Below are 26,265 nucleotides of genomic sequence, written 5' to 3' on the forward strand. Positions count from 1 at the left end.
TCCTGCATGTTCCACAATGGTCACATCCCTCCATTCACTCGACCCCTCTGGAATATATATATCCCCCAAGAACCCATTCTTGGCAATTGGCCTTTGGAAATGATAGCTCTGTCCTCTGTGTCATGATGACTCATATTTATCACTATCTAGCAATTGATCCACCATATTCTGTTTCTTGGGACCTTCATCACAAAACACATGAGCATTTGAGATTTATTTCTATCAGCTGCTCAGAGTCTGAAATGTTGTAATTCCGATTAATCGTGAGGAATGAACTTTAACTGTTTGCCATTTTTGATAACTACTGTCTTACCATCACAACCAGTTACCTTACCAGGGCATTTCCATCGCCTATAATTGTCCCTTTTATAATATACTCAATCTCCTGAATTGAAGTCTGTCTCAGATGGTCTTGCATGATGTCTTAGGGCCCTTCAAATTTTCTCCAACCTCAGCCCCGATGAAAGCCTGTCTCCATGCATGCAAAACATTCAAATGTGCATAAAAATGGAACTTATAGTCCTTCTGTTTTAGCAGGTATTACAATCACACAAAACAGAAGGCAATTTGAGATTTCGTCCATAGACTAATTGATAGCAGTGTACCACTCATGCCAGATTATTAGCTTGCAGTTTGGTTGATTGCGAACATACGAATTAGGAGCAGAAGTAGACCATTCGGCCCCTCGCACCTGCTCCACCATTCAATAAGATAATGGCTGATCTGTTTGTGTCTCGAATTCCACACTCCTATCTACCCCCGATAACCTTTGATTCCCTTGCCTAACAAGAATCTATCTACCCCTGCCTTAAAAATATTCAATGACCCCGCCTCCACCACCTTCTGAGGCAGAGAATTCCAAAGTCACACAACCCTCTGAGAGAAAAAATTTCTCCCCATCTCTGTCCTCAAAGGGCAACCCTTAATTTTAAAACAGTGACCCCTAGTTCTGGACTCACCCACAAGAGGAAACATCCTTTCCACATCCACCTTGTCGAGACTATTCAGGATCTTATAAACTTCAATCAAGTCTCCCCTCACTCTTCTAAACTCCAGTGAAAACAAGCCCAGTCTGTTGAACCTTTCCCCATAAGACAACCCGCTCATTCCAGGTATCAGTCTAGTAAACCTCCTCTGAACTGCCTCCAATGCATTTACATCCTTCCTTAAATAAGGAGGCCAAAACTGCGCACAGTATTTGAGATGTGGCTTTACCAATGCCCTGTATAATTGAAGCATAACATCCTTACTTTTATTTTCAATTCCTCTTGTAATAAAGGATAGGATTCTATTAGCCTTCTTTATTACCTGCTGTACCTGCATAGTAACTTTTTGTGACTCCTGCACTAGAACACCTATATCCCTCTGCACCTCGGAATTCTGCAGTCATTCTCCATTGAAGTAATACTCTGCTTTTTTATTCTTCCTGCCAAAGTGAACAACTTCACATTTTCCCACATTATACTCCATCTGCCAGATTTTTACCCACTCACTCAACCTATCTATATCGGTCTGAAAACTCCTTATGTCCTCTTCATAACATACTTTTTTACTTATCTTTGTGTCATCTACAAATTTAGCTACCCTGCCATCGCTCCCCTCATCGAAGTCATTGATATAAATTGTAAAAAGTTGAGGCCCCAGCACAGAACCCCTGTGGGACTCCACTCATCACATCCTGCCAATCAGAAAAATACCCATTTCTGCATACTGTCTGTTTTCTGACAGCCAGCCAATCTTCTATCCATGCTAATATATTACCCACTACGTCATGAGTTCCTACTTTGTGCAATAACCTTTTATGTGGTACCTTGTCAAATGCCTTCTGGAAATCCAAGTACACTACGTCAACAGGCTTCCCTTTATCCACAGCACATGTCACTCCTTCAAAGAACTCTAACAAATTGGTTAAACATGAGTGCCCAGCTACAAACTCCTTTATGATTGATTCTAACACTTTCCCCATGACAGAAGTCAAGCTAACTGGCCTATCGTTACCTTTTTTAGTCTAAATGTTCATAAACATTAAGATTCACTTCCTGATGTTTTTCTTGTTGCTGTGAATTCCTCTCTGTTTTATTCTCTTTAATTGTTGGACTAACATTTTTGTTTCATGTACTTTTAGTTAATCTGCGCAATTTGATTCTAAATGATAATTAGAAGTAATGGGTCATTAAAATGTATCTTCTGTTTTTCATCCACAAAGATCTTGATAGCAGATATATTTTATTTGGGTGGGGGTTTCTTTATAAATTTGTTTTGGCCAACACACGTGGGAATCCATCTCCATATTTGAGTCTTTACACCAAACTATTAAGGAATCCACACAAAAAGAATTTATATTTGCCTGATAAGAGAGCGCACTCATTGTGTAGGGAAACAGTCCACTCACTTAAATCACCCGTTCAGCTAAGATTTTATGCAGCATTTCATCAATTGCCTCATGATTCCTTTCACAGAGTCCGTTGCTTGAAAGGACTTTTAGCTGCGGTATTCATGACCACAAAGTTCATCTTTTACACATGCCTTCGATAAACTCATCATTGGCAAATGCCCCTCCACCATCAGTCAGAAGCTCAGCTGGTGCTCCAAGTCTGGTCCCTATCCATTTCTCCATGATTTTATTTATAATCACCCCTTTGTCCTTGCCATATATTATTGTAGAAAGATTAAATCTAGTCGCCAGGTCTACAAAATGTAGACTGAGAATATTTATGTCTTTGTTCCACACATTTAGATCTATGGCAGCTACCTCATTAAAGTCCCATGCCAATGGAAGACTTACAATAGGACATGGTGGCATCCTCTGATACTTTCTACAGTTTGCACACTTCTCATTAATCTCTTCTATTCGCCTTGCATAATCTTCATCAATCACACCTTCATCCTTTATCAGGATTTTTAAATCTTTGACAAGTCGGGTGAGCAAGTTCAGATTGAAACAGGGCTATAGGGAGAGAGTGGGGCAGTGGGATTAGTTTGGGATCAATAGGGGCTATTGGGAGAGATTGGGACTTGTTTAGGATTGATATAGGACTGTGGGGAGAGTACGGGGTATTGGGATTAGTTTTGGATTATACAGGGCTATGGGAAAAAATGGGGCTGTGGGATTGTTTGAGTTGCTTCATGAAAGAACCAGCACAGCATGATAGGTAAATGACCTTCTCTGATACTGTAATCATGCACGGTTGTAAATTTGAAAATTCATCCTCCAGGGCTCTGGTGATTCTGACTTGTGTTATCTCTCCTTAGATTTGGTGCACCAATTTGAACCCATTTGCAGATATTCATTATAACATCACCAACTGGAATGAGCTTGGTGTGTGGTCAACGAGCATCTGTAATCAGACTGAGGTATGTTGCGCATTGGTTTACACAACTCTGTCTCATCACTGATTTCCTTTTATTGAGGGAGGTTGATTGAGGGCCCATGCCATATTACTGTGAACAGCAGAGATAAGGAACATCACGTGTTTAAATAACTCTCCTTGCTCTGTCTCAGGTAGTAGAACTGAGATGAGAGAAGGGGAAGTGTCTGTTTTTGCCGAAGTCAAACTGACAATAGGAAAAGATAAGGGTCTTTAGGAGGAAGAAAGAGAGTAGAGTTAAGTGGTTTATGGACGGAATTTGAGGACACGGGCATTGCGACTGGTTGCAGTGGCAAGGAAGGAATACCTGCTGTAGAAAGAGTGGAGATCACTCAGATATTGTGGAGTGAGACCTGGGATTGGATATTCAAAACAGGGTCAGGAACCCAACGCCCAGATAATTTCCAGGCCCCGACCCTGCGCCTCACCTTTGTCACTCATGCGATGCTATCTTGAAATGTAAATGCCCTAATTGGGCAGGAGGAGAACTTGAAGCCCAATTAGTGGCACCGAGCACCTCCAGGAGGCGAGAGCTGTCTCCAAAGCCTGAGTGGCAAAGGCATGATGGGGCCTGCTGCTGCCTTGCCAAAGAGAGCAGGCATCTTGCTAGAGAGCCGGCAACATAAAACAAGACAGTGTGCAAACATCCATATCTAAGGTCATGCACATGATCCTGTGGAAGATCTCTGAGGGTTCCGACTGTTGTGCACTGGAATGTTGGTGTTTGTTGGAATCCATATTGAGAATTCCAGTGCCGACCTCCCCTGTCCCTTAACGAGTTCCTCGAGGAGCTTTTACTGGGCTGTTAATTGAAGGCGAGCGAGTTCCTCATTCCCTCCCTGCTGCCCTCACTTTAAACACTGGAGTCTGTCCCAAATGTGTTGGGATCCAGAGACACCCTCGGGGACCAAGATTTGTTTTAATCACGTCTGTACTTGCTCACAATCCTGCTGCATTTGAAAATGCTGCCCCTGCATGATTTGGAAAACAAAGCTGACGATCCTGTGATCTAACTTAGTGAGACACAGAGAGACAGACATGCTGGGAGAGGGCAACAGTGAGAGGTGCATAGGACTTTGTTGGGGATAGGAGCTGCTTTAAAGACTTGACTGCACTGGAGATTGAGGGCTGGACAATGGTTGTGAAGAGTTCAATACTCAAGGCAATGAAAGCGTGGGTTAGGGTTTCTGCACCATTGAGGGAGAGGGGTAAGGAACCAACTGGACAATGTTCTTGAGGCAATAGATCATATAGAAGCTCAAAAGTTCAGCTTGGAGATTAAGCAGGCCACTTAGCTTGTGTTACTGTAGATTTAACTTGAGGGAGTAATGAAGAGTGTGAATTTTTTTTATATTTGTTCATGCAATATGGCATCACTGGCCAGGCCAACATTTATTGCCCATCCCTAATTGCCCCAGAGAAGGTGGTGGTGAGCTGCCTTCTTGAACAGCTGCAGTCCATTTGGGATAGGTATACCCACAGTGCTTTTAGGAAGGGAGTTCACGGATTTTGACCCAGCGACAGTGAAGGAACGGTGATATAGTTCCAAGTCAGGATGGTGTGTGACTTGGAGGAGAACTTGTAAGTGATGGTGTTCCCATACATTTGCTGCCCTTGTCCTTCTAGTTGGTAGAGGTCGCGTGTTTGGAAGGTGCTGTCTAAGGAGCCTTGGTGAGTTGCTGCCGTGCATCTTGTAGATGGTACACACTGCTGCCACTGTGCGTCAGTGGTGGAGGGAGTGAATGTTTGTTGATGGGGTGCCAATCAAGCAGGTTGCTTCATCCTGGGTGGTGTCGAGCTTCTTGACTGTTGTTGGAGCTGCACCCATCCGGGCAAGTGGAGAGTATTCCATCACACTCCTGACTTGTGCCTTGTAGATGTTGGACAGGGATTGGGGATAAAGCCTGGCTACCCGACCCGAACCCGACCAAACCTGACTACATGTATCGGGTTCGGGTCGGGTTGGGTCTCTATTCTGTGTCCAGCATTTTGGCTCGTGCTGGGTCGGGCTCGGGTTGGCTGTGGTTGGGTTTTATTTTGTATTGTTTCTTTTTAATCTACGTTTTGACACAATTTTTTTTCTGTACTAATAACCTGTTTGATATTTTCAGATCGGGTCGGGCATGAAAAAAAAATTGAAGGACTCGGGCCTAGCTTGGGTTCGGCTTGGCTGTGGTCGGGTCAAGCCGGGGTCGGGTTTTAATTTTATACCCGAGCCAGACTTTAATTGGGGAGGCAGGAAGTGAGTTATTTGCCACAGACTTCCCAGCCTCTCCTGCTCTTGCAGTCACAGTACTCATATGTCTGGCTTAGTTCAGTTTCTGGTCCATGGTAAGCCCCAGGATGTGTATAGTGGGAGGTTCAGCGATGGTAATGCCATTGAAAGTCAAGGGGAGATGGTTAGATTCTCTTGTGTTGGAGATAGTTATTGCTTGGCATTTGTGTGGCGCAAATGTTTCTTGCCACTTATCAGCCAAAGCCTGGTTGTTGTCCGGGTCTTGCTGCATATGGACTCGGACTGCTTCAGTATCTGGGAGTCACAAAATGGTGCTGAACATTGTGCAATCATCAGCAAGCATCCCCATTTCTGTCCTGATAATGGAAAGAAGATCATTGATGAAGCAGCTGAAGATGGTTGGGCCTAGGACACTACCCTGAGGAACTCCTGCAGTGATGTCCTGGGACTGCGATGATTGACCTCCAACAACCACAACCATCTTCCTTTGTGCTGGGTATGACTCCAACCAGCGGAGAGTTTTCCCCCGATTCCCATGAACTTCAATTTTGTTAAGGTTCCTTGATGCCACACTCGGTCAAATCATAGAATCATAGAGTTATACAGCACAGAAACAGGCCCTTTGGCCCATCGTGTCCGTGTCGGCCATCAAGCACCTATCTATTCTAATCCCATTTTCCAGCACTTGACCTATAGCCTTGTATGCTCATCTAAATATTTTAAGTGCTCATCTAAATACTTCTTAAATGTTGTGAGGGTTCCTGCCTCTACCACCCCTTCAGGCAGTGTGTTCCAGATTCCAACCACCCTCTGAGTAAAAAAGTTTTCCTCAAATCCCCTCTAAACCTCCTGCCCCTTACCTTAAATCTATGCCCCCTGGTTATTGACCCCTCCGCTAAAGAAAAAAGTTTCTTCCTGTCTATCCTATCTATGCTCCTCATAATTTTGTATACCTCTATCAGGTCTCTCCTCAGACTTCTCTGCTCTAAGGAAAACGACCCTAGCCTATCCAGTCTCTCTTCATAGCTGAAATGCTCCAGCCCAGGCAACATTCTGGTGAATCTCCTCTGCACCCTCTCCAGTGCAAGTACATTCTTCCTATAGTGTGGTGCTCAGAACTGTACACAATACTCCAGCTGTGGCCTAACTAGCATTTTATACAGCTCCATCATAACCTCCCTGCTCTTATATTCTATGCCTCGGCTAATAAAGGCAAGTATCCCATATGCTTTCCTAACCACCTTATCTACCTGTGCTGCTGCCTTCAGTGATCGATGGACAAGTACACCAAGGTCCCTCTGTACTTCCTTGGGTCCTATCATCCATTGTATATTCCCTTGCCTTGTTAGTCCTCCCAAAATGCATTACCTCACACTTCTCAGGATTACATTCCATTTGCCACTGCTCCGCCCATCTTACCAGCCCTTAATGCCAAGGGTAGTCACTCTCACCTCACCTCTGGAATTCAGTTCTCTTGTCCATATTTGGACAAAGATTGGAATGAGGAATGAGTGGCTCTGGTGGAACCCAAACTGAGCATCAAGGAGCAGGTTACTGATAGTACTGTCAGTGACACCTTCCATCACTTTGTTGATGAATGAGAATAGGCTGATGGGGTGCTAATTGGCCTGATTAGATTTGCACTGCTTTTTGTGGACAGGACATACCTTGGCACTTTTCCACATTGTCGCATAGATGCCAGTGTTGTAGCAGTATTGGAGCAGCTTGGTTTGGGCCGCTTCTGGTTCTGGAGCACAAGTCTTCATGACAACTGGGATGCTGTCAGGGCCCATTGCCTTAGCTGTGTTCACCCGTTCCTTGATATCATATAGTGAATCAAATTAGCCGAAGGCTGGCAACTGTGGTCGAGGGGACCTCAGAAGGAGGCAGAGATGGATCATCCACTTGGCACTTCTGTCTTAATTTGGCTGCAGATGCTCGAGCCTTGTCTTTTGCACTGATGTGTTGGGCTCCTCTATCATTGAGGATGGGGATATTTGAGGAGCCTCATCTTCCTCTGGTTAGTTGGTTAATTGACCACCACCATTCATGACTGGATGTGGCAGGACTGCTGAGCTTTGATCTGATCCGTTGTTATGGGATCGCTTTGCTCTGTCTATTGCATGCTGCTTCTGCAGTTTGGCATGCAAGTAATTCCTGTGTTATATTTTCACCAGGTTGACACCTCATTTTGAGGTTTGCCTGGTGCTGCTCCTGGCATGCCCTCCTGCACTCTTCATTGAACCAGGGTTGATCCCCCAGCTTGATGGTAATGGTAGAGTAATGGGGGATATGCCGGGCCATGAGATTACAGATTGTGGTTGAGTACAATTCTGCTGCTGCTGATGACCCACGGTGCCTCATGGATGCTCAGTTTTGAGCTGCTATATCTGTTCTGAATATGTCCCATTTAGCACGGTGATAGTGCCACATGACACAATGGAGAGTACGCTCAGTGTGAAGATGAGACTTTGTCTCCACAAGGACTGTGTGGTGCCCACTCCTACCAATACTGTCATAGACAGATGCATCTGTGACCGGTAGGTTGGTGAGGACGAGGTCAAGTATGTTTTTCCTTCTTGTTGGTTCTCTCACCATCTGCCACAGACCCAATCTAGCAGCTGTGTCCTTCAGGCCTCGGCCAGCTTAGTCAGTAGTGATGCTACCAAGCCACTCTTGATGATGAACGTTGAAGTCTCCCACCCAGAGTACATTCTGTGCCCTTGCTACCCTCAGTGTTTCCGCCAAGTACTGCTCAACATCATCTGAGGGAGGACGTTAGGTGGTAATCAGCAGGAGGTTTCCTTGCCCATGTTTGTCCTGATGCCATGAGACTTCAGGAGGACTCCCAGGGCCACTGCCTCCTGACTCTATGCCACTGTGCTGCCATCTCTGGGGGCCGTGGGGGGGGGGGTGGTGTGCTTCTGTCCTGCCGGTGGAACAGTACATATCCAGGAATGGTAGTGGAAGAGTGTGGGACGTTAGTTGTACGGTATGATTCAGGGAGTATGACTGTGTCAGGCTGTTGCTTGAGTAGTCATAAGACAGCTCTCCCAATTCTAGCACAGGTCCCCAGATATTGGTGAGGAGGACTTTGCAGTACTATCTGGGTAGGGTGTGCCTTTGTTGTGTCCGGCGGCTGAGCCAATGCCGGGTGGTCTGTCTGCTTTTAATCTTATTTTTTTTACACAGAGGGTGGTGAGTGCCTGGAACTTGCTGCCGGGGGAGGTGGTGGAAGCAGATACGATAGCGACGTTTAAGAGACATCTTGACAAATATATGAATAGGATGGGAATAGAGGGATATGGGCCCCAGAAGTGCAGAAGGTGTTAGTTTAAGCAGGCATCAAGATCGGCGCAGGCTTGGAGGGCCGAATGTCCTCTTCCTGTGCTGTACTGTTCTTTGTTCTTATTTGACTTTTATGTAGCAGTTTGATGCAACTGAGGGCTTGCTAGGCCATTTCAATCAAATTGCTATTGGTCTGGAGTCACATGTCGGCCAGACTGGGTATGGATGGCAGATTTCCTTTCCTGAAGAACAGTAATGAGCCAGGTAGGTTTTTAGGACAGTCCGGTGGTTTCATTGTCACCGGGAGTAGTTTTTTATTCCAGATTTATTAATTAATTGAATTTAAATTCCCGCAGCTGCCATGGTGGGATTTGAACCCATGTCTCTGGAACATTAGTCCTGGCTTCTGGATTACTAGTCTAGTAACATAATGATGTTGAAACTAGAGGCATGTAGGTGCTTGTGGGAATGGTTGTTTTGCTTTTACTGACAGGCTTATGAATGGGCACCAGTTGGTCACAGATGACAATGAATATTCTTTGCCGTAGTGCGATGTATGGCTTACTTTTATGAGAAGTGACTCGCCTTGGATTTTTAAAAAATCTGCTCTTGGGATGTGGGTAAAGATGGCAAGAATATACTTATCGCCTGTCCCTTGTTGCACTGAGAAGGGGTGGGGGTCCTTCTCCTTGGATTGTTGCAGTGGTGTTGGTGTTCCCACAGTGGTATTAGGTTGGGAGTTCCAGGATATTTTCTTGGGCACATTGAAGGAAGAGTGATATCTTCACTCTCATTCTATCCTGACACCAAGTCAGGATGCTGTGTGACTTAGAGGGGACACTTTAGCCAACGGTGTCACCGTGACATTGATACTTCTGCGGTTCTCGACGGTAGAGGTCACGGGGGAGGAGAGCTATCGAAGTAACCTTAATGAGTTATATTTTGCAGATTTTGCACACTGAAACTATAGTATGCTGGTGGTGGAGAGTGTAGTGATAAAGATGATAATGCTAGAGATTAACTCCTCTTGCAGGATACCATGTTCCTTGAGTTCTGCTGCAGATGCACGTTCAGGAATGAGCCACTTGTCACAGAGTACTTGCTCCCAGCCTCTAGAGATCTTATTGTTTTAGCCACAATGTTGCTCTGACTGGTCCAGTTAATGTTTTGCTGTTGTCAATGATAATCCAAGGCTATGGTGGGGCACTTGGCACTAATGGAGCTATTGAAGGTGATGGGGAGATGGTTGAACTTTCTCTCATTTCAGATCGTCATTGCCTTGCATCTGTGTGGCATGACCTGCCATTGGTCGACTTAATTCTGGATGTTATTTTCTTGTTGGTGGCATAACCTGGGGAGGATTAATAAAATTAATAAAATGTCCCTGTGATCTGATCTGGATATCCATGCCTTTTGGCCTGTGTGCTTCTTCAATCACTATGAAGGCGGATGTTATCATTACACATTTGGTGAAATTTGGTTTGAATTGTAAGCTGCTTTATTCCACGGGAAGGAGAACATACAGTTTGATAGGTATGATCAGAGTCACTTGTTTCAATCAATTCAACATGGCTTTGCGTAATGGTATAAAAATAATGAATATGCAATGCTGTTCCACTTTGGTGATTTGCCTTAAAGTAAATTAACCCTCGATATTCCCTGCTGCCACAGTCCCAGGTGGAAAAACTCTTTGCAGTCTCTCACCTTTTTCAGCCTTTTGCTGCGGGACTGTCAGGGCAGTCCTAGTTCTGAAAGACATAATGTCTGACTGACTGCAGTGGCAGCTTTTAGGTAAGGCTGAATTTACTGCCCACCCAAAGTCTAGCAGCATCATTTGAATTCAAATGAGCAACATTATCGCAGCAGCAATGAATATGGCCGATCACTTGAGCAGTAGTTCTCAGATTTTTCGTCCACAGACCACATTGGCGGGGCAAATGATCCCACGGACCTCCAACTGGTCCTACCCCACTCCTACTGGTCCTACCCCACACCCACTGGTCCTACCCATCTCCGACTGGTCCTACCCCACTCCCATTGGTCCTACCCCACTCCTACTGGTCCTACCCCACTCCCACTGGTCCTACCCATCTCCTACTGGTCCTACCCCACACCCACTGGTCCTACCCATCTCCGACTGGTCCTACCCCACTCCCATTGGTCCTACCCCACTCCTACTGGTCCTACCCCACTCCCACTGGTCCTACCCCACTCCTACTGGTCCTACCCCACACCCACTGGTCCCACCCATCTCCTACTGGTCCTACCCCACTCCCATTGGTCCTACCCCACTCCCATTGGTCCTACCCCACTCCTACTGGTCCTACCCCACTCCCACTGGTCCTACCCCACTCCTACTGGTCCTACCCCACTCCCACTGGTCCTACCCCACTCCTACTGGTCCTACCCCACTCCCACTGGTCCTACCCCACTCCTACTGGTCCTACTCCACTCCCACTGGTCCTACCCCACTCCTACTGGTCCTACCCCACTCCCACTGGTCCTACCCCACTCCTACTGGTCCTACCCCACCCCCACTGGTCCTACCCCACTCCTACTGGTCCTACCCCACTCCTACTGGTCCTACCCCACTCCTACTGGTCCTACCCCACTCCCACTGGTCCTACCCCACTCCTACTGGTCCTACCCCACTCCCACTGGTCCTACCCCACTCCTACTGGTCCTACCCCACTCCCACTGGTCCTACCCCACTCCTACTGGTCCTACCCCACTCCCACTGGTCCTACCCCACTCCTACTGGTCCTACCCCACTCCCACTGGTCCTACCCCACTCCTACTGGTCCTACCCCACTCCCACTGGTCCTACCCCACTCCTACTACTCCTACCCCACTCCCACTGGTCCTACCCCACTCCCACTGGTCCTACCCCACTCCCACTGGTCCTATCCCACTCCCACTGGTCCTACCCCACTCCTACTGGTCCTACCCCACTCCCACTGGTCCTACCCCACTCCTACTGGTCCTAACCCACTCCCACTGGTCCTACCCCACTCCTACTACTCCTACCCCACTCCCACTGGTCCTACCCCACTCCTACTGGTCCTACCCCACTCCCACTGGTCCTACCCCACTCCTACTAGTCCTACCCCACTCCCACTGGTCCTACCCCACTCCTACTGGTCCTACCCCACTCCTACTGGTCCTACCCCACTCCCACTGGTCCTACCCCACTCCTACTACTCCTACCCCACTCCCACTGGTCCTACCCCACTCCTACTGGTCCTACCCCACTCCTACTAGTCCTACCCCACTCCCACTGGTACTACCCCACTCCTACTACTCCTACCCCACTCCCACTGGTCCTACCCCACTCCTACTGGTCCTACCCCACTCCCACTGGTTCTACCCCACTCCTACTACTCCTACCCCACTCCCACTGGTCCTACCCCACTCCTACTGGTCCTACCCCGCTCCCACTGGTCCTACCCCACTCCCACTGGTCCTACCCCACTCCTACTAGTCCTACCCCACTCCCCCTGGTCCTACCCCACTCCCACTGGTCCTACCCCACTCCCACTGGTCCTACCCCACTCCCCCTGGTCCTACCCCACTCACTTTTGCCACAAAAAAATTCATCATAATTAATGGGAAGAATGGTGCTATTTTTGATGAGATACCAATGAGGTGATATAAAAACAGAAGGTGCTGAAATACTCAGCAGGTCAGGCAGCATCTGTGGAGAGAGAAGCAGAGTTAACGGTTCAGGTCAGTGGCTTTTCATCAATGAGGTGATGTCAGGTTCCAAGCTGGAAAGCTTCAGTCTCACGTCGGGCTCCACATTCAGCCAGTTCCTTCTCAGTAACGTAAATCTTGCTTATAAAATGATGCTGTTGTTACTGACGCTTATAACAACTTGTGCCGCAAGCATGGGAGCCGGTCTGGTTGTGTGACGTTGTGTGAGTGAGGGTTCTGGCCTGGTTCCCGCGAGGCCTCAAACTACCTCTCATTGTCTCCAGGCTGCTGCTCTCAAGTGCCCTGTCTGAAATCCAGTACACGTTAGTGTAAACCCTGTGAAACAAATCTTCAAATAATTCATACCTCAATCGTTTCCATAGAAAAATGGTCCAAAATCCACAATAGCGTCAGTCTCACAAATGCGCAACAAATGGTGTCAACTTCAGGGACAGCTTTCCCACAATTGGGAATGATTGACCTGGCAAGTGGGTGAAGATTAGTCCCTAGAATTACAACAATAATAGCTGGTAAAGGACAGTCTATACAATGGCCATTGCTGAACTAGAAGGTGACAATGGAGCATGGTCCAGCACCTTGAGGGGAGCACACAAAACCTGGACTGAATAATGAAGCAGATGCAGACAAGTGGAATGTGTGAAGTTGCTCTAATCCTGACATTGTGTCTTTTCTCAGTATTTTGAGCTGAGTGGGGTGTCATCAATGATCAGCTGTGCTGTCTTTCTTCATCTACACTCGATTGTGAAGCTTGTGTCTCTCATAGTAATCGTTGCCATCAACTCCTACATCACCCACATCAGTTTCATACACTTGAAGGCGGACCTGCTTGATTTGCCCAGGTAATCAATCTCACAGGGATCAGCTGATCGGATAGTGTTCAGAAATCACAAACATCCTTCCAATAGTGTGGGTCACAAAATTGCACATTGTGCTCCAACTGTGGTCTGAGTAAGATTTTGCATAGATTCACCATTACATCTCAACCTTTATATTATGTCATTAGAAGGTTACTGAAGAAATAAATAGTTCATTGAAAATGGAGGCAAAGTATCTTCTCAGTATCCCTGCTATTTCAGAATCATCTGTAATTTTAACTTACTCATCCCTCAATGGCCTTGTCCCCATTATCAAAGAATGGTTGCAGCCCAGAAGGAGGCCATTCAGCCCGTCGTGTCCGTGCTGTCTGTCTGCAAGAGCAATTCACCTAGTCCCGCCCCCTCCCCACTATTTTCCCATAGCCCTGCAAATTATTTCTCTTCAGATAATTGTCCAATTCTCTTTTGAAGGTCAAGATGGAATCTGTTTCCACCACACACTCAGGCAGAGCATTCCAGATCCTAACCACTCGCTGCATAAGAAAGTTTTTCCTCATGTCACCTCTGGTTCTTTTGCCAATCACCTCAAATAGGTGACTTCTGGTTCTCAATTCTTCTGCCAATAGGAACAGTTTCTCCCTATCTACCCTGTCTAGACCCTTCATGATGTTGAACACCTCTATCAAATCTCCTCTTAATCTTCTCCAACGAGAACAGGCCCAGCTTCTCCAAACTATCCACGTAACTGAAGTCCCTCATCCCTGGAACCATTCTCCTAAATCTTTTCTGCACCCTCTCTAATGCCTTCACATTCTTCCTAATATGTGGCTCCCAGAACTGAACACAATACTCCAGTTGTGGCCGAACCAGTGTTTTATACAGGTCATATAATAACTTCCTTGCTTTTGTCCTCTGTGCCCCTACTTATCGAGTCTGTATTTTGTGTGCTTTATTAACCGCCTTCTCAACCTGCCTACAACCTGCAATGATTTGTGCACATATACCCCCAGGTCTCCCTGTTCCTGCATCCCCTTTAGAACTGTACCCTTTATTTTACCTCTCCTCATTCTTCCTACCAAAATGAATCATTTCACACTTCTCCACTAAATTTCATCTGCCACTTGTCCACCCATTCCACCAGCCTGTTTATGTCCTTTTGAAGCTTATCACTGTCCTCCTCACAGTTCACAATACTTCCAAGGTTTGGGCCATCCACAAATTTTGAAATTGTGTCCTGTACACCCAAGTCTAGGTCATTCATATAGATCAGGAAAAGCAGTGATCCTAACACTGACCCTTGGGAAACCCCACGATATACCTGCCTCCAGTTTGAAAAACAAACGTTTTACTATGTGAAAGGTGCTATATAAGTGCAAGTTTTTGTTGTGTTGAAAATAATAATCTATTTGGTTAGAGATAAGAAATGATAGAGGGACCATTAATTACATTGCTGGGTATGTTCTACAGGCCACCATTTACACACACAGTCTCGGGCAGATGCCTGAAGATGACTGGGCTCCTGGGGCAACACTGACCTCCAGGGCCTAACTCTGGGCTCCTGGGGAACTGGTCACCTCCTAGGCCATGTCCTAACCAGAGCTCCCTGGGAAACACTTGTCTCCTAGGCCTGGGCTGCTGTGGAAAAGTCACCTCCAAGGCCTAGGCCTGGGCCGCCAGGGAAACCGACCTCCTGGGCCTGGGCAATGAGAATTTGTGACATTTTTGCAGATGTGTCTAATTATGTTTTTGTTTCTTTCTCTCTCTACTTTCAGCGCCTCCAACAAATGGCATCGGGGGATCACTTTTATACTGATGTTCATGTTTATCGTGGCAGTCTTTTACCAAGGACGGCAGGTAAGCTAACCTCCTTTCTCAGCCTGTCCACTTGTGTGACTCTCTGTTGACTGCAACTGTAGAACTGTGTTCAGGAATGTATCAGCCTTGTCCTATGCCTGTTCCAACACCTCCCTGCTTGCTTTCCTGCTGTTCTGCTGAAGGGGGTTATTTCTCTCAGGTGAGGTTGGGTAATTCTAACAGATGGTGACTGCTCCCCCCACCCCTCCCCCCAGTATAGGAAGCTTGTAACTGATCCACTGAGATCAGAAAGTGGGAGGTTCACATGCTACATTCAATTCCCTGGTCAGTGCTGAGTTAGCTCATCTCAACCGCATTGCTCCAACCAGCCTGTCCCGAGGGAGAGAGGGTGTGCCGGTCCCAGTGGGGGCAGGTGGGGGTGGTAGGGGGGAGCTCATCCCGGAGGGAGAAGCATTCCTAGGGAAGGTTGGGTGGGGGGTGGTGCTCAGGGGGTGTGCCAGTCTTGCGGGGAGTGCCGGTCCCAGTGGGAGAATGCAGGTCCTGCAGGGCCCATATAAACACAGACATGCCACAATGCTGCCAGTGTTCAGACTGACCAAACCTCTTTCTCCTCTGTGGCCAACAGATTGAAGCGACAGCCCGACTGGATTTCCTGTGGAGGCTGCTGGCCAGACAGGAAATGGACGAGATGGCGGAGCTGCGGAAACACAACGAGAGTCTCCTTAACAACATGCTACCCAGTCACATTGCAAGGCATTTCCTCGACAGAGACCCAGGCGATGATGTATGACAATATCCCCATTGTAAATTTAGCAGCAAGTATCAGCCGAGCTCTTAATCCCTTAGATTAAGCTCACACCTGCAGAGCAAATTTATCACGTAATACCCCCAAACACTCCAGTTGACAGCATGGGGTTAGATACAGAGTAAAGCCCTTTAGAAGAGCTGTCCAGTTTGATCCAATGCCCACTCATTCCCCATGGTTCTGCTAATGTTTCCTTGAAAGTATTTATCCAATTCCCTTTTGAAAGCCACTATTGAATCTGCTTCCACCATCCTTTCAGGCAGTGTATTCCAGATCATCATAACTCACTGCATCCAAAATATTTCTTCATTTTGTCTCTGGCTATTTTGCCAAATACTCCTGGTTACTGACCCTTTTGCCACTGGAAACAGTTTCTCCTTGTTAACGGTATAATAACTGTTCATAGTTTCGAACATCTACAAACATACGAATTAGGAGCAGGGGGAGGCCACTCAGCCCCTCTAGTCTGCTCTGCCATTAAAAAGACCATGGCTGATCTGATTGTAACCTCAACTCCACATTTCCACCTATCCCCAATAACCTTTCAACCCCTTGCTTACCAAGAATCTATCTACCTCTGCCTTAAAACTATTTGAAGACTCTGCTTCCACCACCTTTTGAGGAAGAGAGTTCCAAAGTCTCATCTCTGTCTTAAATGGGCGACCCCTTATTTTTAAACAGTGACCCCTAGTCCTAGATTCTCCCACAGTGGGAAACATCCTTTCCACATCCACCCTGTCAAGACCCCTCAGAATCTAATGTTTCAATCAAGTTGCCTCTTACTCTTCTAAACTCCAGTGGATACAAGCCTAGCCTGTCCAATCTTTCCTCATAAGACAGCCCGCCCATTCCAGGTATTAGTCTAGTTAACCTTCTCTGTACTGCCTCCAACGCATTTACATCCTTCCTTAAATAAGGAGACCAACACTGTACACAGTACTCCAGATGTGGTCTCACCAATGCCCTGTATAACTGAAGCATAACCTCCCTACTTTTGTATTCAATTTCCCTCGCATTAAATTAATTAAATGAACCTGTGTACTAACCTTTTGTGATTCATGCACTAGGCCACCCAGATCCCTCTGCATCTTAAAGCTCTGCAATCTCTCACCATTTTGATTATCTGCTTCTTTTTTTATTCTTGCTGCCAAAATGGACAGTTTCACATTTTCTCACATCATACTCCATTTGCCAGATCATTGCCCATGCAATATCCCTTTGTAGGCTCCTTATGTCCTCTCCACAAGTTACTTTCCTACCTATCTTTGTGTCATCAGCAAATTTAGCAACCATACCTTCGGTCCCTTCATCCAAATCATTTAGATAAATTGTAAAAAGTTGAGGTCCCAGCACTGATCCCTGTGGCACACCACTCTTTACATCTTGCCAACCAGAAAATGACCCATTTATGCCTACTTTCTGTTTCCTGTTAGCTAGCCAATCTTCTATCCATGCCAATATGTTACCCCCGACACCATGAGCTTTTATTTTCCGCAATAACCTTTGATATAGCAGTTTATCAAATACCTTCTGGAAATCTAAGTACAGTACATCCACCGGTTCTCCTTTATCCACAGCACATGTAACTCCCTCAAAGAAGAACAAAAAAAAGAACAAAGAAAATTACAGCACAGGAACAGGCCCTTCGGCCCTCCAAGCCTGCGCCGATCAAGATCCTCTATCTAAACCTGTCGCCTATTTTCTAAGGGTCTGTATCTCTTTGCTTCCTGCCCATTCAAGAATTCCAATAAATTGCTGCAACATGATTTCCCTTTCACAAAACCATGTTGACTCTGCCTGATTACCTTGAATTTTTCTAAATGCCCTGCTATAACAGATGTTAAGCTAACTGGCCTGTAGTTTCCTGCTTTCTGTCTCCCTCCCTTTTTGAATAAAGGAGTTACATTGGCTATTTTCCAATCTAATAGAACCTTCCCTGAATCTAGGGAATTTTGGGAAATTAAAACTAACGCATCAACTATCTCACTAGCCAGTTCTTTTAAGACCCTAGGATGAAGTCCATCAAGACCTGTCAGCCCGCAGCTCCAACAATTTGCTCAGTCCCACTTCTCTGTTTTACAAAGGTTTAGTCTAACATCCTGCTTTTGAACTCTGTTGTGTTCGTCCTTCGAGACAAGGATGACCATGTCCATCGTCTGGGTGTTTGGTAGGGTTCCAGCGGTTATGTAGGTGACTGCTAAGGCTGATCTGCATCTGTTAGGTTTTGTTGCAAATAGGACAGGATACCACAGATGACTGGGTTTTGAATGAGCTGCTGGCTGAGGATTTCCTCTTCTTGCGTTTTCTCTCTGCCTCTGATATACGCTTGCTTTCGAAGGAGGCTGCACCTTTTTCCTATTTGGTTGCGCCAGGTGCAGCCATCCTGGACAAGCTTCTCTCAGGACTTGGGGACGATATCAAAATTCCTAAGCAAAGCCTTCAGAGTGTCCTTGTAACTCTTCCTTTGACCGCCATGAGAGTGTACCCCAGACTCAAGCTCACCCTAGACGATTGGCTTTGGTAAGCGAGTGTCAGGCATTCTGGCTACATGAGCAGCCCAACTCAATTGTGACTGTGAAAATATGGTGTGGATGCTTGGCATGGCTAGCTCAGGTGAGCACCTCAGTGTCTGGTATTTTGTCCTGCCATCTGATCTTCAGAAGCTTTCAAAGGCAGCTCAAGTGAAAGTGGTTGAGCTTCTTCACATGACATTGGTACACAGTCCAAGTCTTATGTGTAGAGCAGACTGGGCAGGACTATTGCTCTGTAGACCTGCAGTTTGGTCGGCAGAATTACTCCTCTTCATTTCCAGACTGATGTTCAAAGTCTGCCAAAGGCTACACTTGCTTTGGCAATTCTTGCATATGTCTCGTCATGGGTCTGGACAGCTCAGGAGACTGCTGTCAAGATAAGTGAACTTATCCACTGCTGACAGGTTCTCATCATGGACTGAAACCTTAGGCAGAAGATAGGGCTTTTCTGCAGCAGGCTGCTACAATATTTCTGTTTTCTCTGCACTGATCGTAAGGCCAAAGTTGTTCCATGCAATGCAGAATAAGTCCACGCTGCATTGCATGTCCAGCTCTGAACCGATAACTAGTGCACAGTCACGGCAAACAGGAAATCGCAAAGTATGTCTTTGGAGACCTTGGACATTGCTCAGCATTGTCTCAGATTGAGCAGCTTCTGGTCCATGCAATATCTGATTTCAATGCCAGGATTACCATCATGGCATGCATTGGAGAGCATGGCAATGAAAAACATGCTGAAGAGGGTTGGTACTAGCACACAGCCCTGCTTAACTCCTTGAGTAACTGCGAATGGGTCAGAGACTCACTATCATCCAGGAAACATGTGAGCATGCGTCATGGAACTATTGAACCATTGTGATGAATTTCTCAGAGCAGCCAAATTTCTCCATTCCCTTCTAAAGGCACTCATGACTGACTGTGTCGAAGGCTTCGGTCAGGCCAACAAACGTAGTGTATAGGTCCGTGCTCTGTTCTTGGCATTTCTCCTGGAGTTGTCTAACTGAAAACACCATATTAGTGGCTCCTCGACCTGTTCTGAAATGACCCTCACTCTCTAGCATCAGATCCTGGTCCACATGTCCAGAACGATTCTGGTGAAGATTTTGCAGGTGATGGAAATGAGTGAGATTCCTTTGTGATTGTTGCAAGATTGGCAAGTTTCTTTCTGCTTGTACAGGTGGACAATGGAGGCATCTTTGTATTCTTGCGGAATGGTTCCTTGCTCCCACATCGACTGAAGGAGGTCAGTGAGATTCTTGACCAGGCATTGGCCTCCAGCCTTGTAGACCTCAGCTGGGATATCATCAGCACCTGGAGCTTTACCGTTTGACAGGAGTTCCATAGCTTCAAAAAAAAGTTTGGCACAGTGGCTCGGTGGGTTAAGCACCTATCTTGTAAATGGGGCATCCAAATGTTGGTCTCCACATTTCATGGCTTTGTACTTCTATGATTCATTTATCTTTGTACTCTATTTCTAAAGACTAGGATCTCGTATTTTTGAACAGCTTTATCAAGATGTCCTCCCAGAAAATTTGTGTATGTACACTCCCAGGTCTCCCCGTTCCTGCACTCCCTTTAATATTGTGCCATTAGTTCATGTTGCCTCTCCCCATTCTATACCTCGGCTAATAAAGGAAAGGATTCCATATGCCTTCTTAACCACCTTATCGACCTGTCCTGCTACTTTCTGGGATCTGTGGATATTTACTCCAAGGTCCCTCAGTTCCTCTACACTTCTCAATATTTTCCCATTTATCGTGTATTCCTTTACCTTGATTGACCTCCCCAAATGCATCACCTCACACTTCTCCAGGTTGAATTCCATTTTCCACTTTTCTGTCCATCTGACCAGACGATCAATATCTTCCTGCAGCCTACAGCTATCCTCCTCGCTATCTACCACACGGCCAATCTTTGTGTCGTCTGCAGACTTCTTGGTCATGCCCCCTACATTCACGTCCTTGATTAACCTGTGCCTTTCTAAGTGACAGTTTATCCTGTCTCTCAGAATAGATTCCAATAATTTGCCCACTACTGAGGTTAGACTGACTGGCCTGTAATTATTCGGTCTATCCTTCGCTCGCTTTTTAAACAGAGGTACAATGTTGGCAATTCTCAATCCTCTGGCACCACACCTGTATCCAGTGAGGACTGGAAAATGATGGTCAGACCCTCTGCTAGTTCCTCTCTTGCTTCTTTTAACAGCCTAGGATACATTTCATCTGGCCCTGATGATTTATCAACTTTCGAAGATGCTGATCACATTAATACTTCCTCTCTCCCTATGTTTATCACATCCAATACTTCATACTCTTCCTCCTTAACTGCAATATCTGCATCGCCCTCCCCCTTTCTGTGAAGACAGACGCAAAGTATTCATTAAGAACCATACCAATATCTTCCGCCCCAACACGTAGGTTACCTTTTTGGTCTTTTATGGGCGCTACTCTCTCCTTAGTTATCCTCTTACTCTTAATGTATTGAAAAAATATCTCTGGGTTCACCTTGATTTTGTTTGCCAATATTCTTACATGCCCTCTCTTTGCTTTCCTAATTTCCTTTTTGATTTCACCCCTTCTATACTCCTCTTGGCTTTCTGTAGTATTGAGTTCTCGGTGTCGGACATAAGCTTTCCTTTTCTGCCTTATATTACTCTGTAAGCTCCTTGACATCCATGGGGCTCTAGATTTGGCCGTCTCACCCTTTTTCTTTGTGGGAACATGTTTTCTCTGAACCCCTTGAATCTCCCATTTGAATGCCTCCCACTGTTCTGACACTGATTTACCTTCAAGTAGCTGTTTCCAGTCCACATTTGCTAAATCACTCCTCTGTTTAGTAAAATTGGCCTTGCCCCTATAGATTCTTGATAAGCAAAGGGGTGGAAGGTGGAATAATCAGTTCAGACATGAACTTAGGCTCAAGGGGCTTACTCCTGCACCGAATTTGTATGTTCATATTCCCCTCCTTTTTGAACAGGGGTGTAACATTTGTACTTTGTCAGTCCTCTGACACCTCTCCCATGTCTAAGGACGATTGAACACTTCTGGCCAGAGCCTCCACAACATCTGCCGTTGCTTCGCTCAGTAACCAAGCAACCCATGTTTTACTACTTTGAGTACTGTTAATCTTTTAAGTACCTCCTCTTGATTTTTATCCTATGCAGTTTTTTTTATTATTTGTTCATGGGATGTGGGCATCACTGACTAGGCTAGCATTTATTGCCCATCCCTAATTGCCCTTGAACTGAGTGGCTTGTTAGGCCATTTCAGAGGGCAGTTAGAGTCAACCACATTGCTGTGGGTCTGGAGTCACATGTAGGCCAGACCAGGTAAGGATGGCAGATTTCCTTCCCAAAAGGACATTAGTGAACCAGATGGGTTTCTACAACATTGGCAGTGGTTTCATGGTCACCATTAGACTAGCTTATTTTTAAATTCCAGATTCATTAAGTGAATTTAAATTTCACCATCTGCCATGGTGAGATTCGAACCCATGTCCCCAGAGTATTAGACTAGGCCTCTGAATAACTAGTCCAGCAACATTACTACTACACCACCACCTCTCCTCCTTTACTGTGATATTGGCAGCATCCTCTTCTTTAGTGAAGACAGATGCAAAGTATTCAGTCTGTACCTCAGCCATGCCCTCTGCCTCCATAAGAAGTTCCCCTTTTTGGTCTCTAATTGGCCCCAGGCTTCCTTTAACTATCCTTTTATTCTTTATGCTTGCAAAATTGACTGGCTTGTAATGACATTGTGGAGGCATGGTGCTGTTCTACCTGTCTGTTCCACTGCTGGCTGATGCATGGCATTGCTGCATAAGAAGGGCGCATGAAGATGTGTCCTCTGTGTGCACTGGAAGACCTTGAATGAATGCTGTCCTGACGTCACATAGCCCAACCAGCTGATAAGATACCAGGATTCCAAATTTGGACAACGAATGTGCAGGCAGCCTCTTGGCTGTTTACTCTGCAAGCAAGAAAAGTGAAGCTGCAGGATGGGCCCTGTGCTAGCATTATTTAAAGGGCCAGGTTGCCCAACTTGCAGGTAAAGTAACAAAAGAACAAAGAACAGTACAGCACAGGAACAGGCCATTCGGCCCTCCAAGCCTGCGCCGATCTTGATGCCTGCCTAAACTAAAACCTTCTGCACTTCCGGGGACCGTATCCCTCTATTCCCTTCCTATTCATATATTTGTCAAGATGTCTCTTAAACGTCGCTATTGTACCTGCTTCCACCACCTCCCCCGGCAGCAAGTTCCAGGCACTCACCACCCTCTGTGTAAAGAACTTGCCTCGCACATCCCCTCTAAACTTTGCCCCTCGCACCTTAAACCTATGTCCCCTAGTAACTGACTCTTCCACCCTGGGAAAAAGCTTCTGACTATCCACTCTGTCCATGCCGCTCATAACTTTGTAAACCTCTATCATGTCGCCCCTCCACCTCCGTCGTTCCAGTGAAAACAATCCGAGTTTATCCAACCTCTCCTCATAGCTAATGCCCTCCAGACCAGGCAACATCCTGGTAAACCTCTTTTGTACCCTCTCCAAAGCCTCCACATCCTTCTGGTAGTGTGGCGACCAGAACTGCATGCAATATTCTAAGTGTGGCCTGACTAACGTTCTGTACAGCTGCAGCATGACTTGCCAATTTTTATACTCTATGCCCCGACCAATTAGGGCAAGCATGCCGTATGCCTTCTTGACTACCTTATCCACCTGAATTGCCACTTTCAGTGACCTGTGGACCTCTCTGCCTGTCAATACTCCTAAGGGTTCTGCCATTTACTGTATACTTCCCACCTGCATTAGATCTTCCAAAATGCATTACCTCACATTTGTCCGGATTAAACTCCATCTGCCATTTCTCCGCCCAAGTCTCCAACCGATCTATATCCTGCTGTATCCTCTGACAATCCTCATCACTATCCGCAACTCCACCAACCTTCGTGTCGTCCGCAAACTTACTAATCAGACCAGCTACATTTTCCTCCAAATCATTTATATATACTACAAAGAGCAAAGATCCCAGCACTGATCCCTGCGGAACACCACTAGTCACATCCCTCCATTCAGAAAAGCACCCTTCCACTGCTACCCTCTGTCTTCTATGACCGGGCCAGTTCTGTATCCATCTTGCCAGCTCACCTCTGATCCCATGTGACCTCACCTATTGTACCAGTCTGCCATGAGGGACCTTGTCAAAGGCTTTACTGAAGTCCATATAGATAACATCCACTGCCCTTCCTTCATCAATCATCTTTGTCACTTCCTCAAAAAGCTCAGTCAAATTAGTGGGACACGACCTCCCCTTCACAAAACCATGCTGCCTCTCGCTAATAAGTTTGTATGTTTCCAAATGGGAGTAAATCCTGTCCCGAAGAATCCGCTCTAATAATTTCCCTACCACTGACGTAAGGCTCACCGGCCTATAATTTCCTGGATTATCCTTGCTACCCTTCTTAAACAAAGGAACAACATTGGCTATTCTCCAGTCCTCTGGGACCTCACCTGTAGCCAATGAGGATGCAAAGATTTCTGTCAAGGCCCCAGCAATTTCTTCCCTTGCCTCCCTCAGTATTCTGGGGTAGATCCCATCAGGCCCTGGGGACTTATCTACCTTAATGCTTTGCAAGACACCCAACACTTCCTCCTTTGTGATAATGAGATGACTGAGAGTATCTACACTCCCTTCCCTAGGCTCATCATCCACCAAGTCCTTCTCTTTGGTGAATACTGATGCAAAGTACTGATTTAGTACCTCGCCCATTTCCTCTGGCTCCACACATAGATTCCCTTCTCTGTCCTTGAGTGAACCAACCCTTTCCCTAGTTACCCTCTTGCTCTTTATATACGTATAAAAAGCCTTGAGATATTCCTTAATCCTGTTTGCCAATGACTTTTCATGACCTCTTTTAGCCCTCCTAACTCCTTGCTTAAGTTCCTTCCTACTGTCTTTATATTCCTCAAGTGCTTCATCTGTTCCTAACCTTCCAGCCCTTACAAATGCTTCCTTTTTCTTTTTGACTAGGCTCACAATATCCTGCATTATCCAAGGTTCCCGAAACTTGCCAAACTTATCCTTCTTCCCCACAGGAACATGCTGGTCCTGGATTCTAATCAACTGACATTTGAAAGAGTCTCACATGTCAGATGTTGATTTACCCTCAAACAGCCGCCCCCAATCTAAATTCTTCAGTTCCTGCCTAATATTGTTATAATTAGCCTTCCCCCAATTTAGCACCTTCACCCGAGGACTACTCTTATCCTTATCCACAAGTACCTTAAAACTTATGGAATTGTGGTCACTGCTGCCGAAATGCTCCCCTACTGAAACTTCGACCACCTGGCCGGGCTCATTCCCCAATACCAGGTCCAGTACGGCCCCATCCCTAGTTGGACTATCGACATATTGTTTCAAGAAGCCCTCCTGGATGCTCCTTACAAATTCTGCCCCATCCAAGCCTCTCGCACTAAGTGAGGACCAGTCAATATAGGGGAAGTTAAAATCACCCACCACTACAACCGTGTTACCTTTACATCTTTCCAAAATCTGTCTACATATCTGCTCCTCTACCTCCCGCTGGCTGTTGGGAGGCCTGTAGTAAACCCCCAACATCGTGACTGCACCCTTCCTATTCCTGAGCTCCACCCATATTGCCTCGCTGCATGACCTCTCTGAGGTGTCCTCCCGCAGTACAGCTGTGATATTCTCCTTAACAAGTAATGCAACTCCCCCACCCCTTTTGCATCCCCCTCTATCCTGCCTGAAGCTTCTAAATCCTGGAACATTTAGCTGCCAATCCTGTCCTTCCCTCAACCAAGTCTCTGTAATAGCAACAACATCATATTTCCAAGTACTAATCCAAGCTCAAAGTTCATCTGCCTTACCTGTTATACTTCTCGCATTGAAACAAATGCACTTCAGACCACCAGTCCCGCTGTGCTCAGCAACATCTCCTTGCCTGCTCTTCCTCTTAGTCTTACTGGCCTTATTTACTAGTTCCCCTCATTTATTTTACTTGCTGTCCTACTGCTCTGGTTCCCACCCCCCTGCCACACTAGTTTAAACCCTCCGAGTGACGCTAGCAAACCTCGCAGCCAGGATATTTGTGCCCCTCCAGTTTAGATGCAACCCGTCCTTCTTGTACAGGTCCTATCTGTCCCTGAAGAGATCCCAATGGTCCAGATATCTGAAACCCTCCCTTCTACTCCAGCTGCTCTGCCACGTGTTTAGCTGCACTATCTTCCTATTTCTAGCCTCACTGGCATGTGGCACAGAGAGTAATCCTGAGATTACAACCCTTGAGGTCCTGTCCTTTAACTTTCTACCTAACTCCCTACACTCCCCCTGCAGAACCTCGTCACTCTTCCTGCCTATGTCATTGGTACCGATGTGTACCACAACGTCTGTGTTCACCCTCCCCCTTCAGAATGCCCCCTGTCCGTTCAGAGACATCCTTGACCCTGGCACCAGGGAGGCAACATACCATCCTGGAGTCTCTTTCACGTCCACAGAAGCGCCTATTGTGCCCCTGACTATAGAGTCCCCTGACTTTAGAGTCGCCGGCGGAAAGGGCTATCACCAGGGGGCATAATTTTAAGGTGATTGGAGGAAGGTTTCGGGGAGATGTCAGAGGTACGTTCTTGACACAGAGAGTGGTGGGTGCGTGGAATGCACTGCCAGCGGTGGTA

At 46.3% G+C, this 26,265-nt stretch overlaps 1 protein-coding gene across 1 annotated transcript in view; it reads left to right on the top strand.

The window, feature by feature from the left end:
* Positions 1-26,265, top strand: part of LOC137366348 (adenylate cyclase type 8-like) — a 266,926-nt gene that overhangs the window by 158,321 nt on the left and 82,340 nt on the right. Inside the window, exons 14-22 of the mRNA XM_068028243.1 lie at positions 3,253-3,354; positions 5,480-5,610; positions 7,265-7,385; positions 9,032-9,144; positions 10,026-10,123; positions 12,553-12,716; positions 13,282-13,445; positions 15,194-15,275; positions 15,862-16,020. Of these exons, the coding sequence (XP_067884344.1) occupies positions 3,253-3,354; positions 5,480-5,610; positions 7,265-7,385; positions 9,032-9,144; positions 10,026-10,123; positions 12,553-12,716; positions 13,282-13,445; positions 15,194-15,275; positions 15,862-16,020 (1,134 nt within the window). The remainder of the gene's footprint in view (positions 1-3,252; positions 3,355-5,479; positions 5,611-7,264; positions 7,386-9,031; positions 9,145-10,025; positions 10,124-12,552; positions 12,717-13,281; positions 13,446-15,193; positions 15,276-15,861; positions 16,021-26,265) is intronic.

Source organism: Heterodontus francisci, unplaced genomic scaffold, assembly GCF_036365525.1.
Source record: "Heterodontus francisci isolate sHetFra1 unplaced genomic scaffold, sHetFra1.hap1 HAP1_SCAFFOLD_377, whole genome shotgun sequence".
NCBI classification, from domain to species: Eukaryota; Metazoa; Chordata; class Chondrichthyes; order Heterodontiformes; family Heterodontidae; genus Heterodontus; species Heterodontus francisci.